Source organism: Notothenia rossii, assembly GCF_949606895.1.
Source record: "Notothenia rossii genome assembly, chromosome: 6".
In the NCBI taxonomy this organism is placed as follows: Eukaryota; Metazoa; Chordata; class Actinopteri; order Perciformes; family Nototheniidae; genus Notothenia; species Notothenia rossii.
In genome coordinates this window covers 68,791,963-68,817,794 of record NC_136909.1, presented here as the reverse complement: position 1 = coordinate 68,817,794, position 25,832 = coordinate 68,791,963, and the positions used below count along the sequence as shown (strand labels likewise).

At 39.0% G+C, this 25,832-nt stretch overlaps 1 protein-coding gene across 2 annotated transcripts; it reads left to right on the top strand.

Moving 5' to 3' along the window:
- Positions 1-1,821: 1,821 nt before the first annotated feature.
- Positions 1,822-24,793, top strand: tasp1 (taspase, threonine aspartase, 1). Of its 2 annotated transcripts, none has more exons than XM_079691054.1 (14): positions 1,822-1,840; positions 3,050-3,254; positions 3,411-3,478; positions 4,892-4,960; positions 5,816-5,936; positions 6,543-6,627; positions 7,080-7,159; positions 7,291-7,397; positions 9,433-9,552; positions 11,769-11,844; positions 16,040-16,150; positions 17,800-17,907; positions 18,997-19,070; positions 24,569-24,793. In XM_079691054.1, exons 2-14 carry the CDS (start codon positions 3,122-3,124, stop codon positions 24,656-24,658), a joined length of 1,242 nt encoding a protein of 413 aa, XP_079547180.1. In that variant the 5' UTR covers positions 1,822-1,840; positions 3,050-3,121; the 3' UTR covers positions 24,659-24,793. The 2 variants fall into 2 exon arrangements, with proteins under 2 accessions (XP_079547180.1, XP_079547179.1); XM_079691053.1 differs by lacking the exon at positions 1,822-1,840 and adding an exon at positions 2,234-2,437.
- Positions 24,794-25,832: the final 1,039 nt, after the last annotated feature.

Here is a 25,832-nt window from a genome sequence, read left to right as displayed (position 1 = left end):
AAACTCTCTTGCTTGGTAATGATGTTGCTGGGAAAGAGAGATATGCTTTGGCCATGGGTGACAGCAGTGGTTAAAACTGTGCATTGTCTCTTCACCACTTCAAAAACAATACAGTTTTTGCCAAGAAGATGAGGCTTATTGACAGGGTGAGATATACTGTTGGTACTGTTGTGCACCGAAAGAAATGTTAAGAGAGTTTCATTTTTATGCGGTTTTATGGTTGTTTTGTCACTCACCATTTACCTGTCATTCCAGGTTTCCTGATTATCCACCTCTTGTGTGTCTCCCGTGCTCATCAGCACCAGCCCCGCCCCTGATTGTCCCCACCTGTGTCTTGTTATCCTGTGTTTGAATTCCCCAGTCTCCCATGTGTTCTTTGTCAGTTCGTGATGTCTCTTGCCTAGGTCAGATCTATGCTCTCCTTGAATCCATGATGTTTTTGTTCCTCACTACGTGGGCGATTTTCGCAAAAAAAATGGTCAGTCTCACGACGGTATCGAGACATTTATTTATCGCGATATTCGATATATCGTTACATCCCTAGTAAATGTGGTACAATATACTGTAGACCAATAGTCTGCTGCTGTTTATTACAGTCTCTGAGATAAGAAATACTAAGTTATAGGAGGAATTGTCACTGAAAATAACATTTATTCACACAGGGAGTAATAATACATGCATATCCAGCTCTGAGAACTTCTATGTATCTTACCCAATGAAGTATTTATTTGTGTATATAAATATAAATATTTTTATTTAATTGAACAGGCCGAAATAATAACAAATCTGCAGTCAGTCGACAAAGGCAAGTTGTATGAGGAAAATGGCAAGCAACTTTCACTAGATTGTTGGCTTAAACACTTTTCTCAAGTTTAAGAGCTAACATAGTCACACACTCCGTATATGTCTGAGTAATTCTGAGGCAATATCTTAATATTTTTCTTCAGGGATAATTATCGGCTCCCTACCTCCCTACTTCTGTTCATTACAGTGATACAGTAGGTCTAGATAGTATTGTGAACTTGATTCACTGTGGGACCTGAACTTACACTTAGAATATACTTTCTTAAGACAAAAATAGCATCTAAATAAAAGTTAAGTTGTTTAACCTGACACACATATGCTGCAAATTAGATCTGGTGATGAGGAAACATTTATACTGTGACATCTAAAAAGATTATAACAAAAAAAGGTTTGAGACCATATCATTAACCATAATCACATGCTGGTTTTTATTATCTTTATTTTTCAGTGGCCTTCAAAGTCATATAGATACAAAAAAGTTGTACAAGCAATAACTTACTGTACATACATGTTTTCTCAATAGCCAATAGTCTGATATTTTGACGTGTAAAAACAAAAATAAAATGCAAGTGTCATTTTTAACATTAATGATACAGGTCTGCATTATATATGTGGGGGCTGTGGATCAGTGGAGTAGTGCGTTAATCTTTGGATAAGGGGAGCTCTGGTTCCAACAACCATGCATTCAACCGTGCATTCAGCACGTCGTTGTGTCCCTGGGCAAGACCCCAAATTGCTCCTGTGGGGACTGCCCACACTCCACAGTATCAAATGTATGTAAGTCGCTTTGGATAAAAGCGTCTAACAAGTGACATAGTGTAATTTAATATATAGTCAGTCACAGAGTCTTGATATGAGGAATGCTGTTTTACCTGGTTCCTGGGACACATAAGTTTATCAAGCTCATAAAGGAGTGTGTTTCATGCTAGATAACCTCTCTGCGGTGAAAAACATCCATGGTGTTGTTAGTATAGTTTTGCAGCTGCCAGTCACCACTAGAAATTATTTTTGGGAGTTTGCAGCATGACTGACAAGGGTGCAGTTTTTTTATTATTTTGTTCCTAATTTAATCTGTGCAACGAGTAATATGTTAAACTGCTATAAAATCAATTCCCCATTATTTGATTTACTTAAGCATTATAAATAGCTTTTTTGAACTTGCCTTTTCAGTTAAAAGTTGTTTTATTCACAGATGTAGATTTTTGTCTCATGTTTAATATTCTTAATTCTCGTTTTCAATAATATTTTGTCATACTTTTCTGCATTTATGTTGTCTGCAGGAAAACACATGTTAAATGCATTTAAATCTTTTTGTACCTGTATCTAAAGGTACCATTTTTATTCTGTGCAGTTTATTTTGTTATTTTCAAAAGAGAGAGATGTTTTTGTGCCGCTTTATCCACGTGTGTCATTTGTTTGCACTGAACGCACTTCCTTAGCAACGTGTATCTGAACCAGGAAGTACTTTCTAATGCTCTAGCTAACTAGCTGCGGTTAGCTACAGCACAGAGGAGTTAAAGTTTGTTTTACTTAGATTTATGAGTCCATTTACCGTTAATGTGTGTTAAATACATGCCTGGTACCATCGTGGTTAGCATGCAGTTCTGTCCCTGGTAGGAAAGAAGTGAAAACTGTAAGTTAAGCTTGTTTTGTTGGAGTGTTAGCGAGCTGTTAGCTAACAAGCTAACGAAAATACAGGACTTGAGATAACTCATCTTTTAATTCAGTGTCGTTTGTTTATCAGTCAAATGCACGTAGCACAAACGAAATAACATGTGTTTTAATGCGCTAACTTTAAGCCAATATGGGTAACTATGCAATAACAGGAACTGTTTGGAAAGTTGATAGCGTCAACTTAGTGTAACGAGATGAGGTGACAGCATCTAATAATATGCAAAAGTTTGATTTGTAGCCTTGTCGATCTCTAATATGAATATCATATGTTTAGATAACGCTAGCTACAAATTACATGTATTATATAATATTTGTGGTCGTGTTTGTACATTGGACACACACAATCCATTCACTGTCGGTATAGTCAGATTCTGCTGTAGTGTTGGTCCAAATGATAACCTGTCTCATGCCCTCATGTGTCAATGTGTTTGTGGTCAAGAGCTGGGGACAACCATACTACTGCTTAGCAAGATTGTCCTAACACCTGTACATCCGCATCAAAAACATGAAATAATCGTATCCTTTATTACTCCTCAATGTTTCATTTTCTTTTGTTATTCATTTTTCACAGGTGTACAATGGGAATGGATTTCTTACCACTCTTTGATAGGCCACAATAGGCTTGCCAAGTAATGCAGGGGTTATGGAAAGTCTAATGAATTCTGCTGAAGAGCAGCAGCCTTCCTCTCCACCGGGCAACTCATGGTCCAAACAAGAAGAAATAAACAAGAATGAAACGCCAAAATGTGTTGGTGGATTTGTTCTAGTGCATGCAGGTGAGTTTGCAACCCATAACTAACAAGAAGAAATAAGAGCCTATTAGAAATACATAGAAAGCAGCTATACGTCTCCAAATATAGTTTCCTGCTTATTGGAAGTCACTATCACCTTTTATCAATGATGAAATGCTTTTTCCCATTGTGTAATTTTAGGAGCAGGATACCATTCTGAATCTAAGGCCAAAGAGTACAAGCATGTGTGCAAAAGAGCCTGCCAGCGGGTACGTTTATTTTATTGATATCACTATATTAAATGTTGTATGTGTGCTAACAAACACCATAACATTGTACTGTTTTACACACAATCTGCATTATTCTTGATGTAAAAAAGATATTATATGTATTACTTCAATCAAGGTTTAGGAAGTTCACAGTATGTGATCTGTTAAATACTTACTGTGTGCAAAGCAACAGCATATATCAAACATTGCATAGCTTTCCTTTAAATAAAATGAAAGAATGCTGCTGTTACACTATTGTATTTAATTTAGCTCAAACTATGCCAGATATGTTGTTGTTGATAACATCTTAGGAAAAAATAATTATACTGTCACTCCGTTATCTTTCAGGTTCACATATACAAGCCGCCCACATTTCTTGATGTGATATATCAATATAAACAGAGATATTTGTTCATGCTTTGATGAGGCCAACTTTTTTTAATCTAATAGTCAACAGTTGCTCTGATGAGAAATTATATATATATATATATAATTATGCTATAACAGCACATTAGTCAACTAAAAGTTGCAAAAATAATAAGGTATGTGTAAACTTCCCTCTACTACAGTTTGGCACAACTAGTTTTTTTCTATTTCTATCATTTTATCTGATGTTTTCAGTAAATATGTAAGTAACCTTGTTTTATCAGTTCAATCAACAAGATATTGGCATCTGTGAACAGCTGTCATTACATATATTTTCAGTCTGTGTTTTGGCAGTGGCACTCAAGCACTTTCCTGATCTTGTTTTGAAGTCATTCCAGTTTTCATTTGGCTGTATTAAGATCATTTTGCTGTTGGAAGGAAAGTCTTTGTTCTTTGGCACTCTGAACCAGGTTCTTCTTATGGTTATTAAACAAACTTATGGGCCTTCAATCACCCTATATGTACAATAGGAAAGTTCTTGATGGGTGATGAGCTGTGCCCAGTTTCCGCTGGATCAACTACTTTGAATTATGGCCAAATAGTTACATTTTACTAGGGGTCTTATCCTTTCATGCTGCCCGTGTCCCTTTTACATACTCATACAAGGTAAACCTAATTAAATCCAGGATCCTTATAGGTTTTACGCGTGTCTTTACCTTAGTTTTATCTCCAAGTTGGAATATTTTAATGAGGCTTAAAATCCCAGTTTGCTCTGTCAAGGAGTTTATGTTGTCAGTTACATTTGTGTTATGTTTGTTAGTTAGCAGGACATTAGTATTTCCGGTAAATGCAAAACAGTTTGATTATGAAGGGGCTAGAAAACAAATCAGGCGCTTTGAAGAAATGATTTATTTCTGTCCATATCCCATCCTTATGTAACTGACTTTGATGAAATTAGGTAATGAAAGTACAAAAGGCTGAAATGAGCAATAGGTGCATTCGGTTTTTACTGGAAAGCTGTTCAACAAGGCTGTCTCTCTTTTCCAGGCTGTGGACAGACTCAAAGCCGGGGCCCTCGCAGCAGAAGCAGTGGCCGCAGCACTGGTTGAACTTGAGGTTAGTTATTATGGTTCCAGGTTTTATTATAAAAAGTTAACTGTTATGAACTCAGTATTTAGTAACAACATGATTTGCATAGATTGAATTACCTAAATTGGACATAAAAACCGACAAGTAAGAAACCTAATTTGACATGTGTATGTGTTTATCCAAAACAGCTTTATTCAGCCCCAGCCTCCAATGCATGTACGCATATCCTGTTGGATGATGTAAGAGATGATTTTACTCAAGGCAGGCTTGGAATAAAGAACAATGACCTCAATGAACTCTCTGCAGCTGTAAAGCTGTGCAGAAAAATGCAGTGCAGCTAGCACTCGTGTTTTTTAAGATTACAATAGAAAGTTTCAGATATATTTGCATCAATGTTTTAAAAGCAAAGCTATTTTTAATAATGCTTCAAGCCCACAACTTTATCAGCCATAGTTCTAAGGTGATTTAGCTCAAAAACCCAGATTGCGGCTTGAAAGAAAATGTTGCTTTGTTATTAAATTAAAGAGCAAATGATTGCATTTTTTGGCACGTTTCAGAGAGTAGATCACCATCGGTAATTTGTGATGATTTTTTAAAATGTTTTGAATCGTCTTGATTTAAATCTCTTCCATTATTTTATTTTTAGTTGGTGATAAGCTGTTTCAAAGTATTGTTTTGAAATAATCTACCAAATGTAGTACATTCAGCAGAGCCGTTATATAAGCTGCTGATTTCAAAGGTCAAATATTTCCATTACACTACGAATTTGGCAAACAAACTATGGGAAAAAAATGACTTTACTTCAACATATTAAGATTGACAATATGGTTTATTGCAGATATAGTTTTATTCTAGGCTCTCCTTGTCCTTAATTGTTCTCAGGACTCTCCTTTTACAAATGCCGGCATGGGTTCCAACCTTAATTTGTCTGGGGAAATTGAGTGTGATGCAAGTATCATGGATGGGAAGTCGCTGCATTACGGGGCGGTTGGAGCTATAAGTGGTGAGTTATTACACATGCACTGATCTGTATGTAATATTGCTGTGTTGCTGTGGCAAGTTCAGTCAGCTGGAAGTAATGGCATATGTTTCACTCATTTAATTTCTTGCATGTCAGAGTTTCTGTAGAGGTTCATAAACAATGGGGGACCACCCACTTTTTACTTGGAGAACAACCAGAAATGCTGTTAATATGTACGCATACTCAGAGAACGTTTTTAATAAAGAAAGTGTTCAATAAAAACATGTTTTCCTACACAACAACAGCCCAGGGGTGAAAGCTGCACTTTACATTTTGTCCATTTGTCTTCATCTAGTAACATTTAACATATTGTTTGGGCATGATGAGTGAAACTTTGTTAGCTTAGATATAAAAATATCTGCCAACCAGTGTTTTTCATAAGATTGAAATTCATTGGCGTTCTTGTGTTACTGAGAAATAAGGAAAATGTGCAACTACTAAGTAAACTTAACAGATATGTACAAAACAAATCCAGTTCACCTATACCACCAGACTTAATGATATGACTAAAGGATTACTGTGTGTGTTTACCAAGTATCTTGCTAGAAGAAACTGTTAGCCCTCTGATGATTCTAACTTTCCCTTCAGGTATTAAGAACCCGGTCTTAGTTGCAAACCGTCTTCTGAGTGAAGCACAGAAAGGGAAACTATCAGCTGGCAGAATACCACCCTGGTGATTATAATGGTTTTTAATTAAAGGTGGGGTATGTCATTTATTTCAGAAACACTTTTTGTTATATTCCATGGAATGCTCTTAACATCCCGATAGCAATGAATATATTAAATGCTTTGGCAATAAATACATAAAAAAATGTCATCTGTGGAAGCCGTGACGCTGTAAAAAGCATGACCAATCATCTGAGCCGGCCCGGCTAAAGTAACTGGATGGCCTACCTGCCTGTCAGCCTTCCATCTGTGCACAAACTTATCTCGTGCCCTCATTGGTCAAGTGCACGTTCGTGTGTGTTGGAGGAGGGGCACTGTAAGGAAGTGGCAGATTTTTTTCCGGTAGTGTATTTTCAAATTCTAGCGTACTCGAGCTGGTTTCTCCAAAATTACCTACCACACCTTTAATGTTGTTTTAAAGTGAGTATATCCATTTGTTAATTTGCTTTGCTTTGTCAGCTTTTTAGTGGGGCGAGGAGCACATGATTGGGCCGTCGGACATGGAATACCACCGTGCCCTTCAGAGAAAATGGCCACCAGTGAGTTTGGTTGCACTGATTCAGAAATATGCTCCTTTTACAAAACACAGTGCTCTCTTAACCTTTGGCAGAGGTGCTTTTATCGATGTGGATGTGTTTTAATAAATTATATAATTTTGTTTAAATCACAGAGTTCAGTTTATCTGCGTATAAGAGGAACAAGCGAAAGATGGCGCTGGCAGAAAAAATTGACACTGGTCATAATCATGCAAAGAAAAGACGACAATCCAGTGAAACTGTGAGTACCATGTTATCATTATTATTATAAGTTAAGATACAAACATTTGTAATATTACTTATCAATTGTATTCTTTCTCTACTGCATTTCTTGAGTGAGAAAGCACCAACCCCTAGTGGACAGCAAATAGCATGACTGTACCACCTAATAATTAATACCTCATTGTGGGGATTGAAGTGATATAATGCCTGAATGCGAAACTGAAATCATACATTTTATTTGCTAGAAGTATTAAAAAATAAATAAAATTGAACCCCCTCACAGCCTTAGGTGCTAATAGAGACAGTATCCAGCCACTGTTTACACTTACGTGAAAGAACTATACAGAATGTAGTAAAAAACCTCAATAATAAATAAATATAACAAATCACATCAGCATCAGACCCAGGATCCCTAACCAGCAGTTAAGCATGGGGAAATATGGCATCAAACTGCATTTAAAAAAAGGCAGGAAACATCAAGTAGAATATGTTCTTTTATACAGGAAAGGAATTTAATGACTCTCCACAACTAAGACTTCTAAATATATTTTCTGCCTTTTATGATCTCACATTGACAAAGGGTCATTAAAGGAAATGGCATTACAAGGGTGCACAGAGGATTCCAAGAAATGATTCAAGTTTTGACAAGAGTTAGTGCAAAGTTGCAGTACTCTGAGCAGCGCAGCAGGCGTTGATGATCAACTGAGTAGAAATTAGCTGAAAAAACACTCGTCTGCTTTAAAGTCACGGGTGGCAGCAGCACAGAACAGGGTGGGAGAGTTTCTCTTGGGTCGAACATGCTTTGTGTTAAATGAAGTAAAACATGTTAATGGCCAAAGCCTGATATGCTTCATTATAACTCATTTTGAACAGTATTATTGTTTGTTTAGGTCAGTTACATCAATCCACAATATTAATGATATATACACTGGAAGAAAGAGTAACAGCTAGGATTCAATGTTGACTTAGGCAAGGGATTTTGAATGAGTCTCAAATGACTTATTAGTCTAATGAAGATTTGAGTTGCCCTCTGTTCTCATCTGTCTCTTACGTGTTTACACAAAACTGCTTTTGTTAATAAGGATTAATGTGTGACCATTTTTAGCAATTAAGCTACAACTGAACATAACTCATACTCTGACTGTTCACATGCGAGCCATGGCTGATTTTAGGTTGTTTTAAAATAAATTCCTTATCAAAATGTGTCATTAATTTTCTACATTAGTTGACATATTGTTAAGGAAATATCCTCATTTTGTTTCTAAAAATGCGTATGGGTTCCAACAAAAAACATTATCGTAGCAAGTCTGGTTTTAATTTTTTAACACATTGTTCTTTTTATGCCTTTGTCGTTTTGCCAAGCAATAAAAAAAATGTTTCTCTGCATTATATGCACCTGTCTCGTGATCGTGTAAAGCTGCAGGCTGGTTAAAGAAAATCTAAAGCAATTCAAAATCATTCTGACAATGCCATTATGTTTTACAGTCATTATTTAATGTACTGTGGATGTTTCTTTTTCATTTAAGGACACTGATAAGGAATGACAGGATGTTCTTTGTAGCATTTCGAAATGGTTGGCTCTGCTTCTTTTTGGCCTCAAAAGCCAGAGAGACAGAGTTGATTTAGGAGAGCTTAAGACAGATGGGAACCGCTGTAGCGTTTAAGTCATAGGTTCAATAGAGATGTTCAGTTTCTGGTAGGAGTGGAGCTCTGATCGTGCATCCTGTTTTCTACCCTGTAGGACTATTTATCACGGAGTCGTGATGGTTCACAAACAAGTTCCTTCCAAAGCAAACTGCAATCAGGGAAGGCGAGGAGCTGATTAAAATCACAACAGCACATGTTTGATGAAAAGTGAAGGGCAAGGATTAGGGATAAAAAATGCATGCATAACATAATTCACTTTGGAAAAGTCTTATTTAAAGATGATGCCTCTGCTTTAGAATGTGAACATTTCAGATTTTATTTCCTTTTAAGTTGGCTGAAATGTATTTGAATTAGTGTATTTTGGGTTTTTTCACTGTGATGTGATTCCTCTCTTTACTGTGATGTAGGAAAATGGTTCAGGGTGCCTGGACACGGTGGGAGCCGTGGTGGTCGACTCGGAGGGGAACGTAGCTGCGGCGGTGTCCAGTGGGGGTCTGGCCATGAAACATCCGGGCAGGGTGGGCCAGGTACGCTCCATCTCCTCCTTTTCTTTCATGTCTTTACACAGAACAAATAATATAATTTACAAGGCTATAACAAGCCTTTATTGGAGAGGCATGTCATTATTTCAATGTGTCCTATTTAAGATGAATATTATAGTACAATATTGTAGAAATACTATTTAATATAGTATACCATTATGAAGAGTGTGGCAAATTATAATGATATGCTGCATGCAATAATAGGTGTTTCCCTGCCTTCATTATGTCAATATTTATTTACACTCTCTTAACTGATATTGTGGGATGTGATAAGGTTAACCAGAAACCCTGTGGGAAAAAATACTCTTTCTACAGGTATTTTAACCTTTTAGCTCATTAAATACCCAGACAATTTATTAAAGATGCAGTCTTACTGTTCTTAAAACCTGTTTTGTGCAAGCAGTCATTTTTACATAACAGCCACAATGATGTCTGTCTGTCTGTCTGTCTGTCTGTCTGTCTGTCTGTCTGTCTGTCTGTCTGTCTGTCTCTGTCTCTGTCTGTCTGTCTGTCTGTCTGTCTGTCTGTCTGTCTGTCTGTCTGTCTGTCTGTCTGTCTGTCTGTCTGTCAGTCAGCCGGACAAACTGTCTGCACCAGGCTGATTGGAGGCAGACATTTAATGGACAAAAATAGTTTGATTTATACTTAGAATGAAGGAAATGGCATTGTTTTTAAATCTTCTTCTACACCATTTAATCAAATGCATCACTCTTTTCCATGAGGCGAAAGAGTGACAAAAGTCAAGAATGCTTTCAAGTGTTCAAAAGCACATGCCAATGAAAAGATGGTTCCTGCCAGATGTGTAAACGGGGAATAACAACTCCACTAAACGACAATGAGCTAGGACTTTGTGTTTTTGCCTTTTTAATACAGATAGTGAAAATTAATGATTTGACCCAGAACAGAAAAATGTCACTCTGATTGTACTCATCAACATGTCTTAAAGGTCCCATGTCATGGCCATTTCCACTGATCATAATTCCATTGTTGAGGTCTACTAGAATAGATTTATATTGTGCAATTTTACCAAACTCACATTGGTTTCTCATACAGCATCTCTGTAAACTACGTGTATTCACTGAATTTCACTCTTTGCCTTTAATGGCTCGTTGTAGCTCCAATAGCTCCAGCCCCCACCCTCCCTGTGAGCACAGTGTGCTCTGATTGGTCGGGACGTTGTGAATTGCGCTGAGCTCCGTTGAGGTGTGGTTTCCTTGTTTAGCGATACACAGCGAAACACAGCCAAACTCATCCTGAGCACACACAAACTCACAGCCGAAGTAAAAACAATAAGTGTGGCTTTATATTGAGTAAGAAAAAGGTTGATAAACGCTGTGAGAATGGGTCTGCAGAGAGAATTTTGCAGTGATCCCAACTGTCTGTTATCAGCCTGCAGCCAGGGAGGAGAAATCAGCAGAGCTGCATGCACTGAGTGTGTGAGTGTGAGGAAGTCTGTGGATTGGTCAATTTGGACCAATCAGCGGGGGCTTAACGTAACGGCTCCGTGGACGTAACGGCTCCACGGATTGGTCCATTTGGTTTCGGGTAACGCATGACATCATGAGTTACCCGGAAGAATCAATGGACAGTGACGTATCCCCAACGAGGCGTTTTTGGGAGGTATTTTCTGTGTTAGAGTTCTACTCGCTACAGGGTGTACTTTGAGGGTTTTGACTCTGCAGACCGTTTACATGCATAAAAACCTTCATAACACAGAAGGGGGCGGGTAATAACCGGAAAAGCATGAAATGGGACCCTTAATTCAAACTCAACAATTACCATTGAATATATTTCTGTGTTGCGACTCATTTACTTTGAGGCAGCTACTGGAAGGTTTGAGTTAGCATGAACAACAACCTAACAATGGAGACCAAAGTTTGAATGAATCAGATGTACTGCCTTGACCTCATTGACACTATTACTGTTGAAAAACCCTGAACCTCAGAGCAATAGAGTCATGAGTATGGCATGTTGCTCTAATGTTGGAAATGATGTGGAAATATAAATTAGGCTGAATTTACCACCCCAGCCTTTATTTTACAAGGTTTACATTTATACATTTGGCTATGAGCTTGCCTTACTCATAGTTCTAATTTGAGAATAAATAATTTTTCAGCACTTCTAAGAGAAAGACAATTATTATAACTTTTACAACACCCCTTCATCTAAAATGTATTTATTTCCTCTCTTTTCTCTCTCAGGCTGCTCATTATGGATGTGGCTGCTGGGCTGAAAATGCCTTTAATAACCCTTACTCTACAGCAGTGAGTACCTCAGGTATACCACAGCACACTCTCTACAACCTACTTTGCAGTCGTGTGTGTAACCTTTCCTCTCACTGTTATTGTTTACCACATGCCTGCCTTTTTGTTTTGGAGATAATATGAATCAGAAACACATATTTATTCGACGTGAGCCCCGTATTTAGCCTCGGTGAGTCAAACTTCAAAAAGCCTTATAATACTTTCCGATGACCTCCAGCCATTCCTGCTGAGTGACTCTCATCAGTCACTTCCTCAGCTGATTGAGTCATCATTCTCCACTCTCCGTTCGTCAGCTGCGTGCCAGGTGCATTGCACAGCTCTTGGGATTTGCAATGACATTTGACATGGGACACCTGCTGTAGATATGATAGGCAGAACCTCTGGGAGTGCAGCAGAAACACGATACGTTTGCAAACTTCAAGCCTAATTATCTAGCCTTGGATCATAACTTGGCTGGTCTAAATGAGTGGTATCAGCCTTGGAAATTAAATCAGTTACAAGTTGCTTATGAGAAGCATATGCAGTATGTGCTGTCTCTCAAGTCAATCTTTTAATGTGTTTGTTCCTAACCTTTGCAAAAAAAGCCCCCCCAAAGTAAATATTGCCATGTGTTTAATATTTAGGACAAAAGGGGCTTTTTATTTTGTTTCTATTTGTGTTATGGTATCTTGATAACTTTATAACATCACATGCAAAAGGGATTCATCCTTAATTCTACCAATCTATGGAGCTTTAACTAGGAGACCAGAATCTAATTTAAACTAACACCACCATTTTTAAAACTCCTGCAGGACGAGAAAAAGGAAGATGAAGGTGGTTGTTTTTGTTAACACAGAATTAATATCCGAATGATATAGTTCGGAAAGCAGTAACCCAAGTTTAACCGATAAGAATTATGTAAGAAAAGTTATGTTAACGTTTCAAAATAACTATCTGTTGAGAGAGCTATGACTATATAGCACTCGGGACTAAGTGAGAAAATGTGTTTCTGTGGGATTCCACTTGACAACCTCTCTAGTGAAAATGTGTTTTGCTACTGTTGGCAGCAAGGGCCTAGTGAATTTTGGAATGTAAAATTATTCAGCCTTTACAAGTCAGCAGGTTAAACTTATAAAGAAACAGAAAATAAAACGTTTAATTTCTAGACCAATATTCCATTTCAAAACAAGTTGCAATATTTTTGAACCTATTAACAACCGTGCCTTAGTGTTTCTCAAAAATGAGAGTGCATGCATTCGCTAAAAAGCAAAATTTCTGGTTGTGAGCTCTATGGTTTTGAAGGTGAGGTACAGAAGCCATAATAGCCCGCTTCCTGAAGATGTGTAGACGTCTGTGACATACTGTAGCTTCTGGGGAACATTTAGACCTTTTTGATGTGGATATGTTACCCAATGCATTTCAGTGCAGACGAGCTGATTTGATCAGACAGGCTGAAGCTTGACTCATATGTACTTGGAGCGCTGAGATACCCAGCGTTTTGCTCCGCTAAAGCTTGTCTGAATATATTATAACCGGCAATCAACGAGAAATGTGGGATAGAGTAACAACAATAGTGAGCCACAAAAACAAATATTTGGACTCTATTCTGTAATCATAGCTACAGTCCTGAAAGACCAAAAGCATTATCTGCTGTCTTGGCCCAGAAAACATTCTCTCTCTGTTAGTTCTGAAAATGTCTGTCACATTAAAAAGGGCCCTATAATGCTAATTTTCAGGTTTCATAATTGTATTCTGTGCCTCTACTGCGACATGTTTAAATGCTTTAATGTTCAGAAAGGTCTGCTGCAGCACCTCTTTTCACCCTCTGTCTGAAACCAGTCTGCTCTGTTAGCTGGGCAGCTGTGTTGTAGTTGGTCAAACATCCGCCCCTTTACCAATTGCATACAATGTGTTGGAGTACTAGCAAATAGAAGCGCAAGTGATGTCACTATATCGCGTAAGAAAACATAGGTCTACAATCCTGGCGTTTTAGGCAGGGTGGGGGAATGTGTGGGAGATAAACTTCCTCTGGGGGGAACTATGTGATTCTAGCATTTGCAGACCTTTTACATGCACAAAAACCTATATAACACACTACAGGAAAGAGAATACACCAAAAAGCATAATAGGGCCTCTTTAACTGAGACATAACTTTAAAAACAAAACACACTTTATAAATGCATTAGAATCCCGATGATTTTTTACTATCTTAATAGTGATTTTAAAATATTTTCTGTGCATTTACAATGATGACAGTTTTGTACCAAAGGTCTCTCACTAAATCCCTTTAATCCTGTAATCACATTGAACAAGCAGTTAAAGCCGGCCACTAATAGTCTACTCTACATCAATTATCCCAGCAGATGAAGTGTAGATGTTTGCTCTGTGTGTAATTCTACCTCTATCCTGTCCTCCTATATTGTGGCTTTCCTTTGATGTTACTTACAAAAAAAAAAGCTTCCCTTATGGGTATGGAGAACATAATGTGTGTTCCAGTACAACACCTGTTTTTAATTTCCTAACATGAAAGGCATTTCCATCAAAAGAAACAGAAAAACAATCCTTTTTCATTCTGAGTGGAGGAGCTCGGTCCTCACCCTGTACTGTATGTCGGTCTCTCTTTCCTTCACCTCAACACCACTTCGCCTTGCCACCCCCTCCATTTTAGTGTGTTCTGTAATATGCGCCTCATGTGGGTCATTGTTTTATATGTGTTGACTGCTTGGCCTGGGATTAGCCTTGCTGCGGGCCATGAGAGAACAGCTCACGCACTTCACTGTTTACTCTTGCTGCTGTTGGCTGTCACACACTGTGTCTCCGACTGTTGGCCTCTTTTCTTTTGACATTTCTCTTCAGTTGAGGTGCTGCTTCAGTCTTGGCATTTTGCTGCATTTCTATAATATCCTATTCTCCTGGGACAGAGCAGTTTATGGTAAACACAGCACAGAAAAACAGTACCTGGCCAATCTGACGTTCTGCTCTCGTAAAAACTGAACTTCAAATTGCTCCAGGCATCTGGTCTCCACAGTTACCAACCTGCATTGAGTTTTGTTGTAGTTACCTGATATTTATGAGGCCTTCATTTGTTTTTACAGAAACGACAAGATTATATTCCTCCGTCTTTATGGGTTTTGCGGGAGCTTTTGCCAGATGTGTTTGGTTTGCACTTTTGGATTTCTGAAGTGCGGGCAGACTTCAAATTTGAGAAAGATTATATTGTAGGTATAGAACGTTTATCTGTTTTTGTCTAAACACGGTATTAAGTAGCAAATATCCAACTTGTAAAAAAGAACACCTGCCATGTTTTAATGTAAGTTAAGGAGGGGGATTCATTTGTACAGGTTGACCATGTTTTGATATTTCCAAGTTTGCTTTAATACTCAAACAAAGCTTTCTTAGTTTCCCTGGACTATTTTTGTACCGCATGCAGCATAACTACAGAGCATATAGATTCATGTCCTAGTACATCCTCCTGTCACCTCTTTTTTATTATGCAGCATTGTCTGCTTGGACTGTAAGAAAAAACGTGTTACAACCTTAAGATATAGAATTCTTACTTTTGTATTTTGCATGCAGGCAGTCCCTTATATCTACCTATACATGTTTAATGTCTTAGGCTCTAATACAAGTCTTCCTCAACCTTTAAAAAATATATATTTTTTCAAGTTTGGCCATTTAAGCCTTAGTAATCATCTTACAAAGTTACATTTAATGTTAAGATGTACATTTAAAAAACTAAAAATATAAAATTGATGACTACATATAGAAAGTGTTATGTATGTTTCGTGTGTGCCTTGACGTACTGAAGTTATACAGTGAGTTTACAGAAGTGGAATTAATACTGGGTGGCTGCTGTTTGAAATTCCCACACCAGCTGGGAATCCTGGAAGACAAACTTGATGGGAAACACAAACCCTCCCTCAGCAATTACTGTCTGTCTGCCTTTGAGCAAGGCAGTTTTACTTGGCAGCCCCTGTGTGCTGTCATCTTTACCTGAAATATTAAAGCCAATAAAGATGTCATGCTGCTGAGAAGATAATAAATGGACTGCAGTAGTACTACATTATTTGGGAATCTTTTTAAATGTGTAGTATCTTCCATTATATGTTGGAAACATTTGCCATATCTCTGAAAGTAAACTTGTGCATTTCTTATTGAAGGCATGCATGCTAGCAACAAAGAAATGAGTTAATGATAAGGGATTTAACTGTGTCTGTGTCTTTTGCCAGGCTGTGGAGAGCATCTGATTCGCACCATGCTGGCACGGGAATGCTCTGCTGCCTTGCAGTCTGAAGATGCCCACAAAGCACTGCTGGAGGCTATGCAAAACAAATTCATCAGTGAGTCACACATATGTAGACACTACTTTCCATACACACATATTTGTAAGCTAAGAATGTGTTTGCGAAAAAACATAATTATGCACAGAAGGAGATCTGCATCTAACAGATATTTCACAATACCAAGAATGGAAATAATGAAATTAGACGAGACGGTTTTTGATTTATGGATATTTTACACTGTCTAAACAGGGCCACGAAGAACAGATGACATCCAAAGATGGTTTTGGAAAACATAAATTGTTTTGTTGAAAGTTCATGTGAAGTTGTGTATTTTGTTTCCCACATTTTCTCAGAAGTGGTCAGTTTTAAGAAATTCTTGTTAACTGTGTTAGGCTCGCCTGTGAATGACCACTGCTCAGAGAAAACCGAGCAGAGGAAGAAAGGACATGTGGAAACATGTGGTGGTTGCTGCCTTGTTTTGGCCCCCTTTAGAAGTCCGTCTCTGTTTGGCTTTGTCATGGACATCTGTAACACCCAGACGTTTGGACGGGCTGGATGAAGTCAATTTGAAGTTAATTCTCCTGCTGTTTCCTTTCAAGATGCACATTAAGTCAAACAAAGCTCCATAAATCCTGCCTGCACTGATGGCAGTGTCTGTGGTGTGGAGGCCTCTCACTCAACTTCCAGGATATATTTGTCTTCATTTCAAAATAGAATATCTTCAACGGCAACACTTTGTTTTTTGTAGATATTTGTGTCTTTACAATACCTCTCATTCTGTACATACACAAGCTAACAAGTATCCACACTCAAGAATAGCTAAATCAAGCTGGGTTCTTTTCTTTTTGTAAAATAATTCAAATGCTCTCATGTTTAAAGCATGCAAAGATGTCCGAGTTATTAAGGAATGTGTAACAAAATTAATTTAAGAGCCTTTTTGTGAATGTCGTCCAAGCTACACTCAAGAGTTTTATAGAGTGAAAGAAACATTACGACATGGAACCAAAATTAGCGTGAAATGCAAAAAAGAAACAACAGCAGGCAGACACAACATTTGTTCCATCCAACGCAAACATTGTTCCTTTTACTGTGTGGAGACGATTCAATTCATGCTTTAGCTGCTTTCTCTTTGTTCTTTTATAAAACTAAGCACTTGTTTTATTTTACCCCTCAATTATCAGCTAATCCAAGTTTGTTTTTATACAAAACACCTCATTCAAGTTTTCCTCTTCTTAAGTTTAATCGGGAAGAAAGACAGGTTCTTATTCTACATTCATACATTTGTCTTTTCTCAAAGCTCTTCATGTAGCTGGGGGATTTCTTTAAATGAATTATGGCTCAGTGTATGCAGTGTGGGAAAACATACACTACTTGGCATTATCTGCTTAAACCTACCCCACACAAATGGAGTGGCATATGTTATATTATTAAATCAAATAAATACAGCCAAATAATTGCTTTCAGTTGTTTAACTCCGCCAGTAAGACAAACAACACTAAAAATGGAAAGAGTTTGTTCTCAGATCACCTTAATTGGAATAAAAATGGCTGTGTTTTGTCTAGTTTTTTTCACTTGTTATCTTTGCTTGGTTGTGTTAGGGCGGAGAGTTAAAATATACAAGAGAAACTGTTGATTGAGGAGTAAGTTGTCATTTTTAACATTAATGTTTATGTGTCTCATGTGTGGTGTTTTCTTTGTGTGTCCAGGCTCACCCTTCCTGGCCGCTGAGGATCGTGTGTTGGGTGGAGTAATCGTCCTGCGCTGCTGCAGATGTGTGGAATCTCCGCCATCTCAAAATATTCAGGGTATACTGGGTGAGACATAAATCATTTCAACAATGATCAAGCTCAAACCTCCACCCTGCAGCTTGTGGTATGCAGATATTTGGCTGTTAATATTTAAAAATCCATCATCAGATTTGACGTGAGGAGGGGGGGAGGGGAAGGGGGGGAGGGTGGGGAGTAGGGGGAGTAGGCACTGTGGCTTTCCCGGCGGGTGGTCTGTGTTTTAACTCCCACAATCAGGCTCTGGTTTCACACCCTTCATCTCAGATTCAAACAGACCTCCCACTATGGAATCAACAGCTAATCTTCTTCAAGTGAAGGCCTTTTGAACGCTGCCCAGTTTGGCTGATTGTATTTGAGGATCTAATTTCTCTACCTGGAGCTTCTGAACCTTTCAACAATCATTGAATCTGACTTAATCAGAAGGTCGTCCAGAGTTACGGCCACATCATTAACTACTGGGTTGTAATGTTGCCCTTTTGTGGTCATTTCAACATGATGTGTAGCAAACCGTCAGCTCGAAAGAAACCAGTGGATGAGTTCAAGTTCACCGATAAAAGTAAAGCAGATGTTTCTCCAATGTAGAAAGGGAAATCTTAATGGCAAATCAATCATGATGGTAAATAACCAGAGAAGCGCTATTCTGATTAAACATTATGTCGGACAGAATAATAAAATGCCCCAAAGTACAACTTACTTATTGTGGATACCCTCAGATTACTGTGGAAAGTGAAGGGCTCCGTGTTGATTTACAAGCGTAAACAGTATGTCAACCACATCGTTGGGTGCTGTAATTTCTTCTCACAACTCAGAAGTTTTACCTTCCTCTGCAGTTATGTCACAACGGCAAGTCGTATATTTTCACGATGACGAACATGTTCAAACTTTATCGCAGTTTCGCACACATAGTCTCCAGCCAAACCTTTTACTGGCAGAAGAAAATGCTCTTGATTTTTTTTTTTTTTTTTTTAAATTGAACTTGTGTTTTGTAAGAGTTTGTACTCTCCCCTAGCCTCACTCTTTCCCTTGCTTTTTTTATTTATATATTTATATATATTTGTTCATTTTTAAAATGTTTGTTTTCCTGTCCTAATCATCCTTTACTTTGTGTTTTCACAGTGGAGTTCCTATGGAGTCACACCACAGAGAGCATGTGTGTTGGCTACATGTCTGCCCAAGATAGCAAGGCGAAGGTGAGCGTCACAATTAGCTTGAAAAGCTAAATGAATTGGAATGTTTGAGTTCATGGGGACAGCTTGGTTGGAAACAAGTATGTTCGCGTGGTTCCTTACACAAAGTAGGGTGTTGCTGCTTATATGATGGGCCTGGTATTCTTTTGACTTACAACTAAGCTGTCTCTGTCTCTTCAATTCACCTGCATGAGCCAGTCATCCTACTTTTTGCTAACAAAAATCTGCATTTGTCTTCACCATTTATATCAATGTCTTGAGAAACTGCAGGTTTTGAACATGTTGACATCACTGTTGACTTGGGGGAGAGTCAAAGTGAGAAGATACACGATAGACAGGTTAAAGCTTTCTTCACCAGACACCACTGCCCATTCCGAAGCAGTAGCTAGTATAGCAACAGGTACATACTCCCTCACCAGCTTCCCTTCATACACCGAAGGTTTTTAGTCACTGGATGGCACAACCAATCCAAGGCCACCCCAAGACAATGTGGCGTGGGTAGGGATTTGGCCTCTGCTCCACCTGTGCCTGCTGTCATGTTGGTATGCTGTAGGTTTTGGATTATGGTACTCAAAATATTTGCAGAACTCTTTGATTTATATGTAACATTTATAGTCTTGTAGAAAAAAGACAAATAGTTCTAGAAGATATTAGGCTACCTGTGTGTTGGCTGACAGGTCCCTTACTTTCTAAAAATAATTTGCATAGCCACTTGGCACATAGAAGTGTTATTTGAATCAGTCAATGTGGCTTCTTTAGCAACATGGCTTGATGCTCTGGCCCTCTGGCTGTAAATGGAGCCTCGGCCCTGACTGATTTGTTTGGCAGTATCTCTGTCACTCTGCATAAAGAGAGGGCACTGTTGTTCCTGCCAGGTTCAGATTTCAAAGTGTTTGCCCTCTGTGCCGCCTCCCCCGCCCCCTCACCAGCCCTCTCCTCCGTCCCTTGGTCAATCCCTCTCGTCAGTCCCCCTCTCTGCCCCTACCTGGTTAAAAGTACTTTAATGTTTACTGAAAGTCATGCACCACGGGGAATATCAGTATCAATCTGCATATTTGTCAGATGCGCCCTGTGTATTGGGATTTGAGGTGGAATGTGAGCAAGCTCCCCTTTCACGCCTGTGCCAACGTCAAGAGGTGAGCAGAACACAGTTGACTGTGCACTGTGCAGGGACGCTTCAACCACCAAACCAAAACACTGTTTTTATTTACGTTGTTTTGGTGGCACTTTTTTTTTGCACTACTGTCATGAGACATGCAACAAATCAATGATTGACAGTGAAATGTGCAGAAGTGCAGTTGTATCTATGTGCTGTTTATAAAAATGAATTCCAATTGAATGTGCAAGGGATTACATTTACTGTCCTTGGACTCGTGATATAGTGAAATCAACTAGGTGATAAAGGAGAAGTTGGTCACCTATATACTAACTAGAAATTGTGGACTTTAAATAGTCAAGTAAAGGAAGAATAAATTATTTATTCTCCCAATGTTCCACGAAAATGTATTTTTACCACATTGGTTCAAGCTGCCCCTTCATATATTAGAAAACAGTGTGAAGAACTACAGAGGAGCAGAAAAGCACACTTTTTTGCATGAAAAACTGTGTTCAGTGGATGAAGATCCAGGAATATCCTCTGTCAGCAGTGGTTTCTGGATCTCCTGGAACACGGTATCCACTTCCTCTCAGCGGGGCACTGGTGACACGGTGATATTGGAGAGTGAAGTCGAGATACACAGCTGTTCCACCAAACCTCACACTGCTCTACCAAGCTCCCATGAGCCTCCATGGCTCTCATCATCAGCATACCAGAGCAGCTGGCTGTTCTGTCCTTCACGCCTCCACACTGGGTGCAAACAAGCTTTTTACCCGTTTGTCCCCCAGCTGAGCCCAGAATTGGCCCCCGCTCCCTGCCAAAATATCTTCCATTGAGAGGATTCAATAAGAGAGCATCTGTTTTCTCTCCAATCTGGTGAGCCAGAGATGGAAACCCATAATGCGACTAGGCTCCAGTCATGATGTCTGTTGTCTGTTAACTCAGTCTAGGAATTGATCTGAATACTATGGAGGCCCAGGAGGTGGCACCTGCATGTCCATGGCATTGATGACAGATTCATAGACAGTCTTCTTCAGTGTATAAGGGATGCTGAATGCCAAACCAGCAGTGTAAAAAAGATTCTTCCAATAGGGACTTCCTTGACTGTGTTTGGCCAAAAATATGTGCCGATGAAAACTTTCCAAAGAGGACAGTTCCCCTTGAACTCTTAATGCGTTACCTGACAATTATTCTTGGTTATACACATGACATTTTCTGTGCTCAGTGTTGCAGAGATTGAATTTAGAGCTGGAGCCATCCACTGCCTCATTTGCTATTCCTCAGACATTCCTCCCATTCCTGTGAGCATCCCACTGGGCGTTTCTAACCAGCCAGAGTCCATCTTCCACTGCCTCACCTTGATAAGACCATGAAAGGGCTGATACACAGTAGCAGGAAAGAAGTCAGGCTGGTTTAATATTGTACATCCACCTTTCCTTCACAGCGTTTTAATTCTCTGATTTGTACATGTATAATTCTTTTGACAAAAAACAGTTCCATAAACCCAGGAAACAGTGAACTTGAGTCCAAAATGTGTTGGATGTCAGACCAGTTCTTTCAGACACTTTACTGGCAGTTCTTCTGAGCTTTTTATTCTCAATCAGATACTGTTTTAGGAAAAGTTGAGTATGTATTATAATCTTTTTGACGTTACATTGTAAAATCGCCATGAAGCACAAGTGCTGCAGCGAGAGGGAGAGCATCTGGCTTCATTCAAACGCTCACCTGTGTTTGCACTGGACGGCACATCAGAACACCGAGCCACGTTTTATAAAACTACACAAAGCTGCGCGAGCAGGCCAGTGGCGGCGCTTCTGAAACAGTTAGACTTTTGTTTAATTGTTTTTCATGATTGGACAGATGAAAGAGAAGTGTAGGATCCACAGCACCGCCGCCATGGCTCAGATCCCTCCACCAGGACATTATTACCACTATAAAGCTTGCTGAAACTGAAAGGCCAAAGAAAATCAAAGGGCATGCAACGCAGCCTCCTGGTTGTCTGCTTTGTGTAATACGTGACAAATGTGTTTTACTATGGTGCATTTTCTTTTTACTATCATTCACGTTGAGAATAAATAGATTGTTTTTTTATTTTAAAAAAACAAGAATGTGAAAACCACAACACTAGAATAGCGGCATAGTGAAAGAGACACATTTATCCTCTGCTGTGGTGTTAATGTGTGGCTCCGCCAGCTCCTAAACACATATCACCAAAGAATGTTGTTTTTCTCTGACAGATACAATGGAGCTGTGTTTTCCACGTTATATTTTCACTCAGTCGTAGGCCTGTCATGTGGTAACATCAGTCAATGAGTTTGGAGTTGACATCTGACTCACTGTAGGTTTGCGTGTCTTCATATGGAGCCCATCTATCATATATTATACATTTATTTTCTCCTGGCTTTCTTTTTACATTACAATATTTCAGTTCAACAGTAAATTGGAGTTAAGATTCTATAAATTGTAAAGGAGATGTTTAGATGTTAATCCGACCCACCAACAGACAATGTTAAAATCAGTAAAAATCGGAATTTTATAAGTTCGATTGAATTTGAGATTTCTTTTTTAATTTTGTTTTAGTCAATTTATTGAACATGTCAGAAATAAAACAAATAATAATAATTATTATTATTATAACAAAGAGAAGCAAAACAAAACAAAAATAAAATAATTGAATGATTGAAGTACAACACATATCTCTTTGGCTACCATCACTCATTGAAATAAGCAAAAACATTTCTTTCAGGTAATGACCAGCCAAAGTTCTAATTATTAGTCTTCTGTGTTGTTTTTGCAAATGGTTAAATAATCAACAAGAAAATAATGAAAAGCTTTACTATTGCGTGTCCCCTGCAGACTAATGAACAAGTATAAAGAGTAAAAGTGCGACATTATTACTCCTATGTGTGTTCTTAACACTTTTCACTTTTATTCAGTGTTTACACGTAAGGCCTCAGCATTATTTGTGTGATGTTGGCCCACTTGATTTTACAGAAGTGTTGGGACATCTGTTGTGTGACCTCTGAGCCCGGAGCACTGCTCATCCTCACCACTGTGTCCCCCGCAACCTGTAAACTTCTGAAATAGCGTGGTGGCTTGTGAAAGGCACGCGATGCTCTTAGCACTGCGGTGGTGTAATTACTCTCTTGTTTGGTTTAGTAAGCCGTCTTTCTCTTCCTGCTTAGTCACTCAAGTTGAGCGATTTTTCCCCAGACGGAAATAAAAAATGAAGGTCTTAACATATGCTGCAGGGTTGCACATAGGGGTGAGGGTTAGGGCACATTTGGTGTCAAGTTTTCCTGCAAAATATATGAAGTCATAAAGCTAAGCGCTAATTGTGCCCAGTATTGTATTTTCAGCTGTGTATTCAATGTGGTTGGAATTTAAAAGAACATTGCAAAGCTCCTTCCCTCTGACATGCAAACATCGTAAGGAAAACATTTGACATGTCACCATTAGTTGATGAAGTCTCAGCTATGGACCTTCAGTCAAGACAGTTTAAACAAGGCCTCCGTTAACCTCATTTTTAGAAGATGAAGGGGAGAGGATGAACCCAGAAAGGGGTTCTGGAGGCGTAATAGCCCCTGAGAGTGTTGCCATGTGTGCTTGGCCTTGTCTGGCTGATGTCCCATTGTAGTGACAGTTGCCCTCGGGGTGCCAGGGGGCCATAGTCCAAGCCTACACAAAAAGAAGCCCTGCGGAGATGAAGGCTCCTGCCACTGGAAGAGTAATGTCAGGCCAATTCAGAGGCCTGGTAAATGAGTGGCTGGACTCTTCTTCTCCCAAAGCTGGAGCCAGCGTTGCCCTCTGTGGAGAGAGGAAGGAGGATGATGGCCATTATTGGCTCAAAGAGAGTCGGCCACCTTTGATCCCCCTGTTGAAGCATCACTCCCGTCTTCACAGCTGTGTTTGCCCCTTTCCTACTCCTCTCTGCTCGAGCAAAGAAACACTAGCAGTCTGTTCCATTCATCCACTTGCTCTGTCTCTCTATAAATACTCACATGGCATCTTCAGACTTTAGGGGTATATGCCCATTATGCAAGAGTACTAGTCCTATGTGTGTTCTATACACCAAATATATTAGCTGTGTTGAATGTATCACCCTTTTAAATGAAACAGGGCTGAAACAGAGCTGAAACAGAGGGGTTTATGGGATGCTACAATGCATGAACTGTTTGGTATTTGGAGCCAAACACAGAGACATGTTTTGTATATATCTGAGACCTATAATATATTGATGACAAGCCGTATAATAGGGGACCTTTCAGTTGTTATTATTTTTCTATTTACTGGAATCCAATAGTTAAACAGCCTGTTAGCGTTTCCTTACCCTATGAAGTCTTTCTCTGTATGTAAATCTTTCCTTTGCTAATCTTCTCATTGTGTTTGTTTTTGATGCCTGCAGACACACATATCCAGACTGCCACCTGGGACCGTTCCTGGACAGTGCTTGGCCATCGAAGGCGGTGTGTGTCGACTGAGCGTGGCGGAGTGAGCCGCATTTGCCCTCCTTCTGGGCTTTGTGATCAATACTCAAACAAAAAATCCTTCCACCTAACACACACAGTTACACACACACCGCCCTCACCTCCCCACCACCTTTGTGATGCCAGAAGTAATATGCTTTAGTGTTTTTAACTGGTGCCGAGGAGGGAGGGTGTTAGCTTCTACTTAGTGCACTTACAGGACTTCCCTTTGCCACTGTCTGCCTCCAGCATGTTCTCTATACAACTTCCCCACACACTCCACAGTGTCACCTGGATTAGACTTGATGCACCATTGCCTTGATGCATTTTTTTCTTACTGTTACTCTTACCCTTTCCTACTCTTTTTTTATGGTTTAGGAAAACAGGGTGGATGTTCATGTTGTTTTGTAACGCTGAACAGATGTGACTTTTTCAAGCATTTAGGAATTTAAAAAGCAAGACCTTATTTTATTCCAATGCACCTTGTGGAATGTCTGCTACTCGAGGTTATTGTTGAGTGAAGCGTTTATAGCTGTGAGAGTTTAAAGGAATTTACAATGTTAACACATACACATGTACTTCCATGAACACATATCGTTATTAATCCTCCAACATACTGTCAAATGTAGCATAATGTGCATCTTAGTCAATGATGAATTGTATAATTATTTCAGCCATAGAATGCTTTTATTGTTTTACAATGTGAATACTTAGCTAATGCATGGTGCAAAATGTACAGAAAGCTTCTCTGACAGGTGTAAAGTTATCAAGAAGGAGGAAGCTATGCACTTCCAGAATGATGCTGACACATAAACATACAAAGTGCTCAGGTAGCAGCATTTGATCCCACCTCCAAACATGACTGTTAGTCATCATTTAAAAAATTGCAATTTGTATAGTCACATTGACAGAGACGTATTTTCTTGCTAAAATATCTCCTTAAAAAGTCATTTATGTATAAAAACCCATGAATTGGTTCCGTTGAGAATAGTACTTGACAGAAGTAAGGGTCTAGATTTCTGATAACCAGTGCCTCTGGTTTTGCTGTTTCACTGCTGACTTCCAGTCTCAACAAAAAACATAATCGAGCTTGTTTATTCTTTACTTGAAAATGCAACTAATATAAAATGGTATAAGCTATGCTAACATGTGCACAGCTCTCTACAGTGCTCAACAAGTAAATAAAATCTATGTTGCTACAAT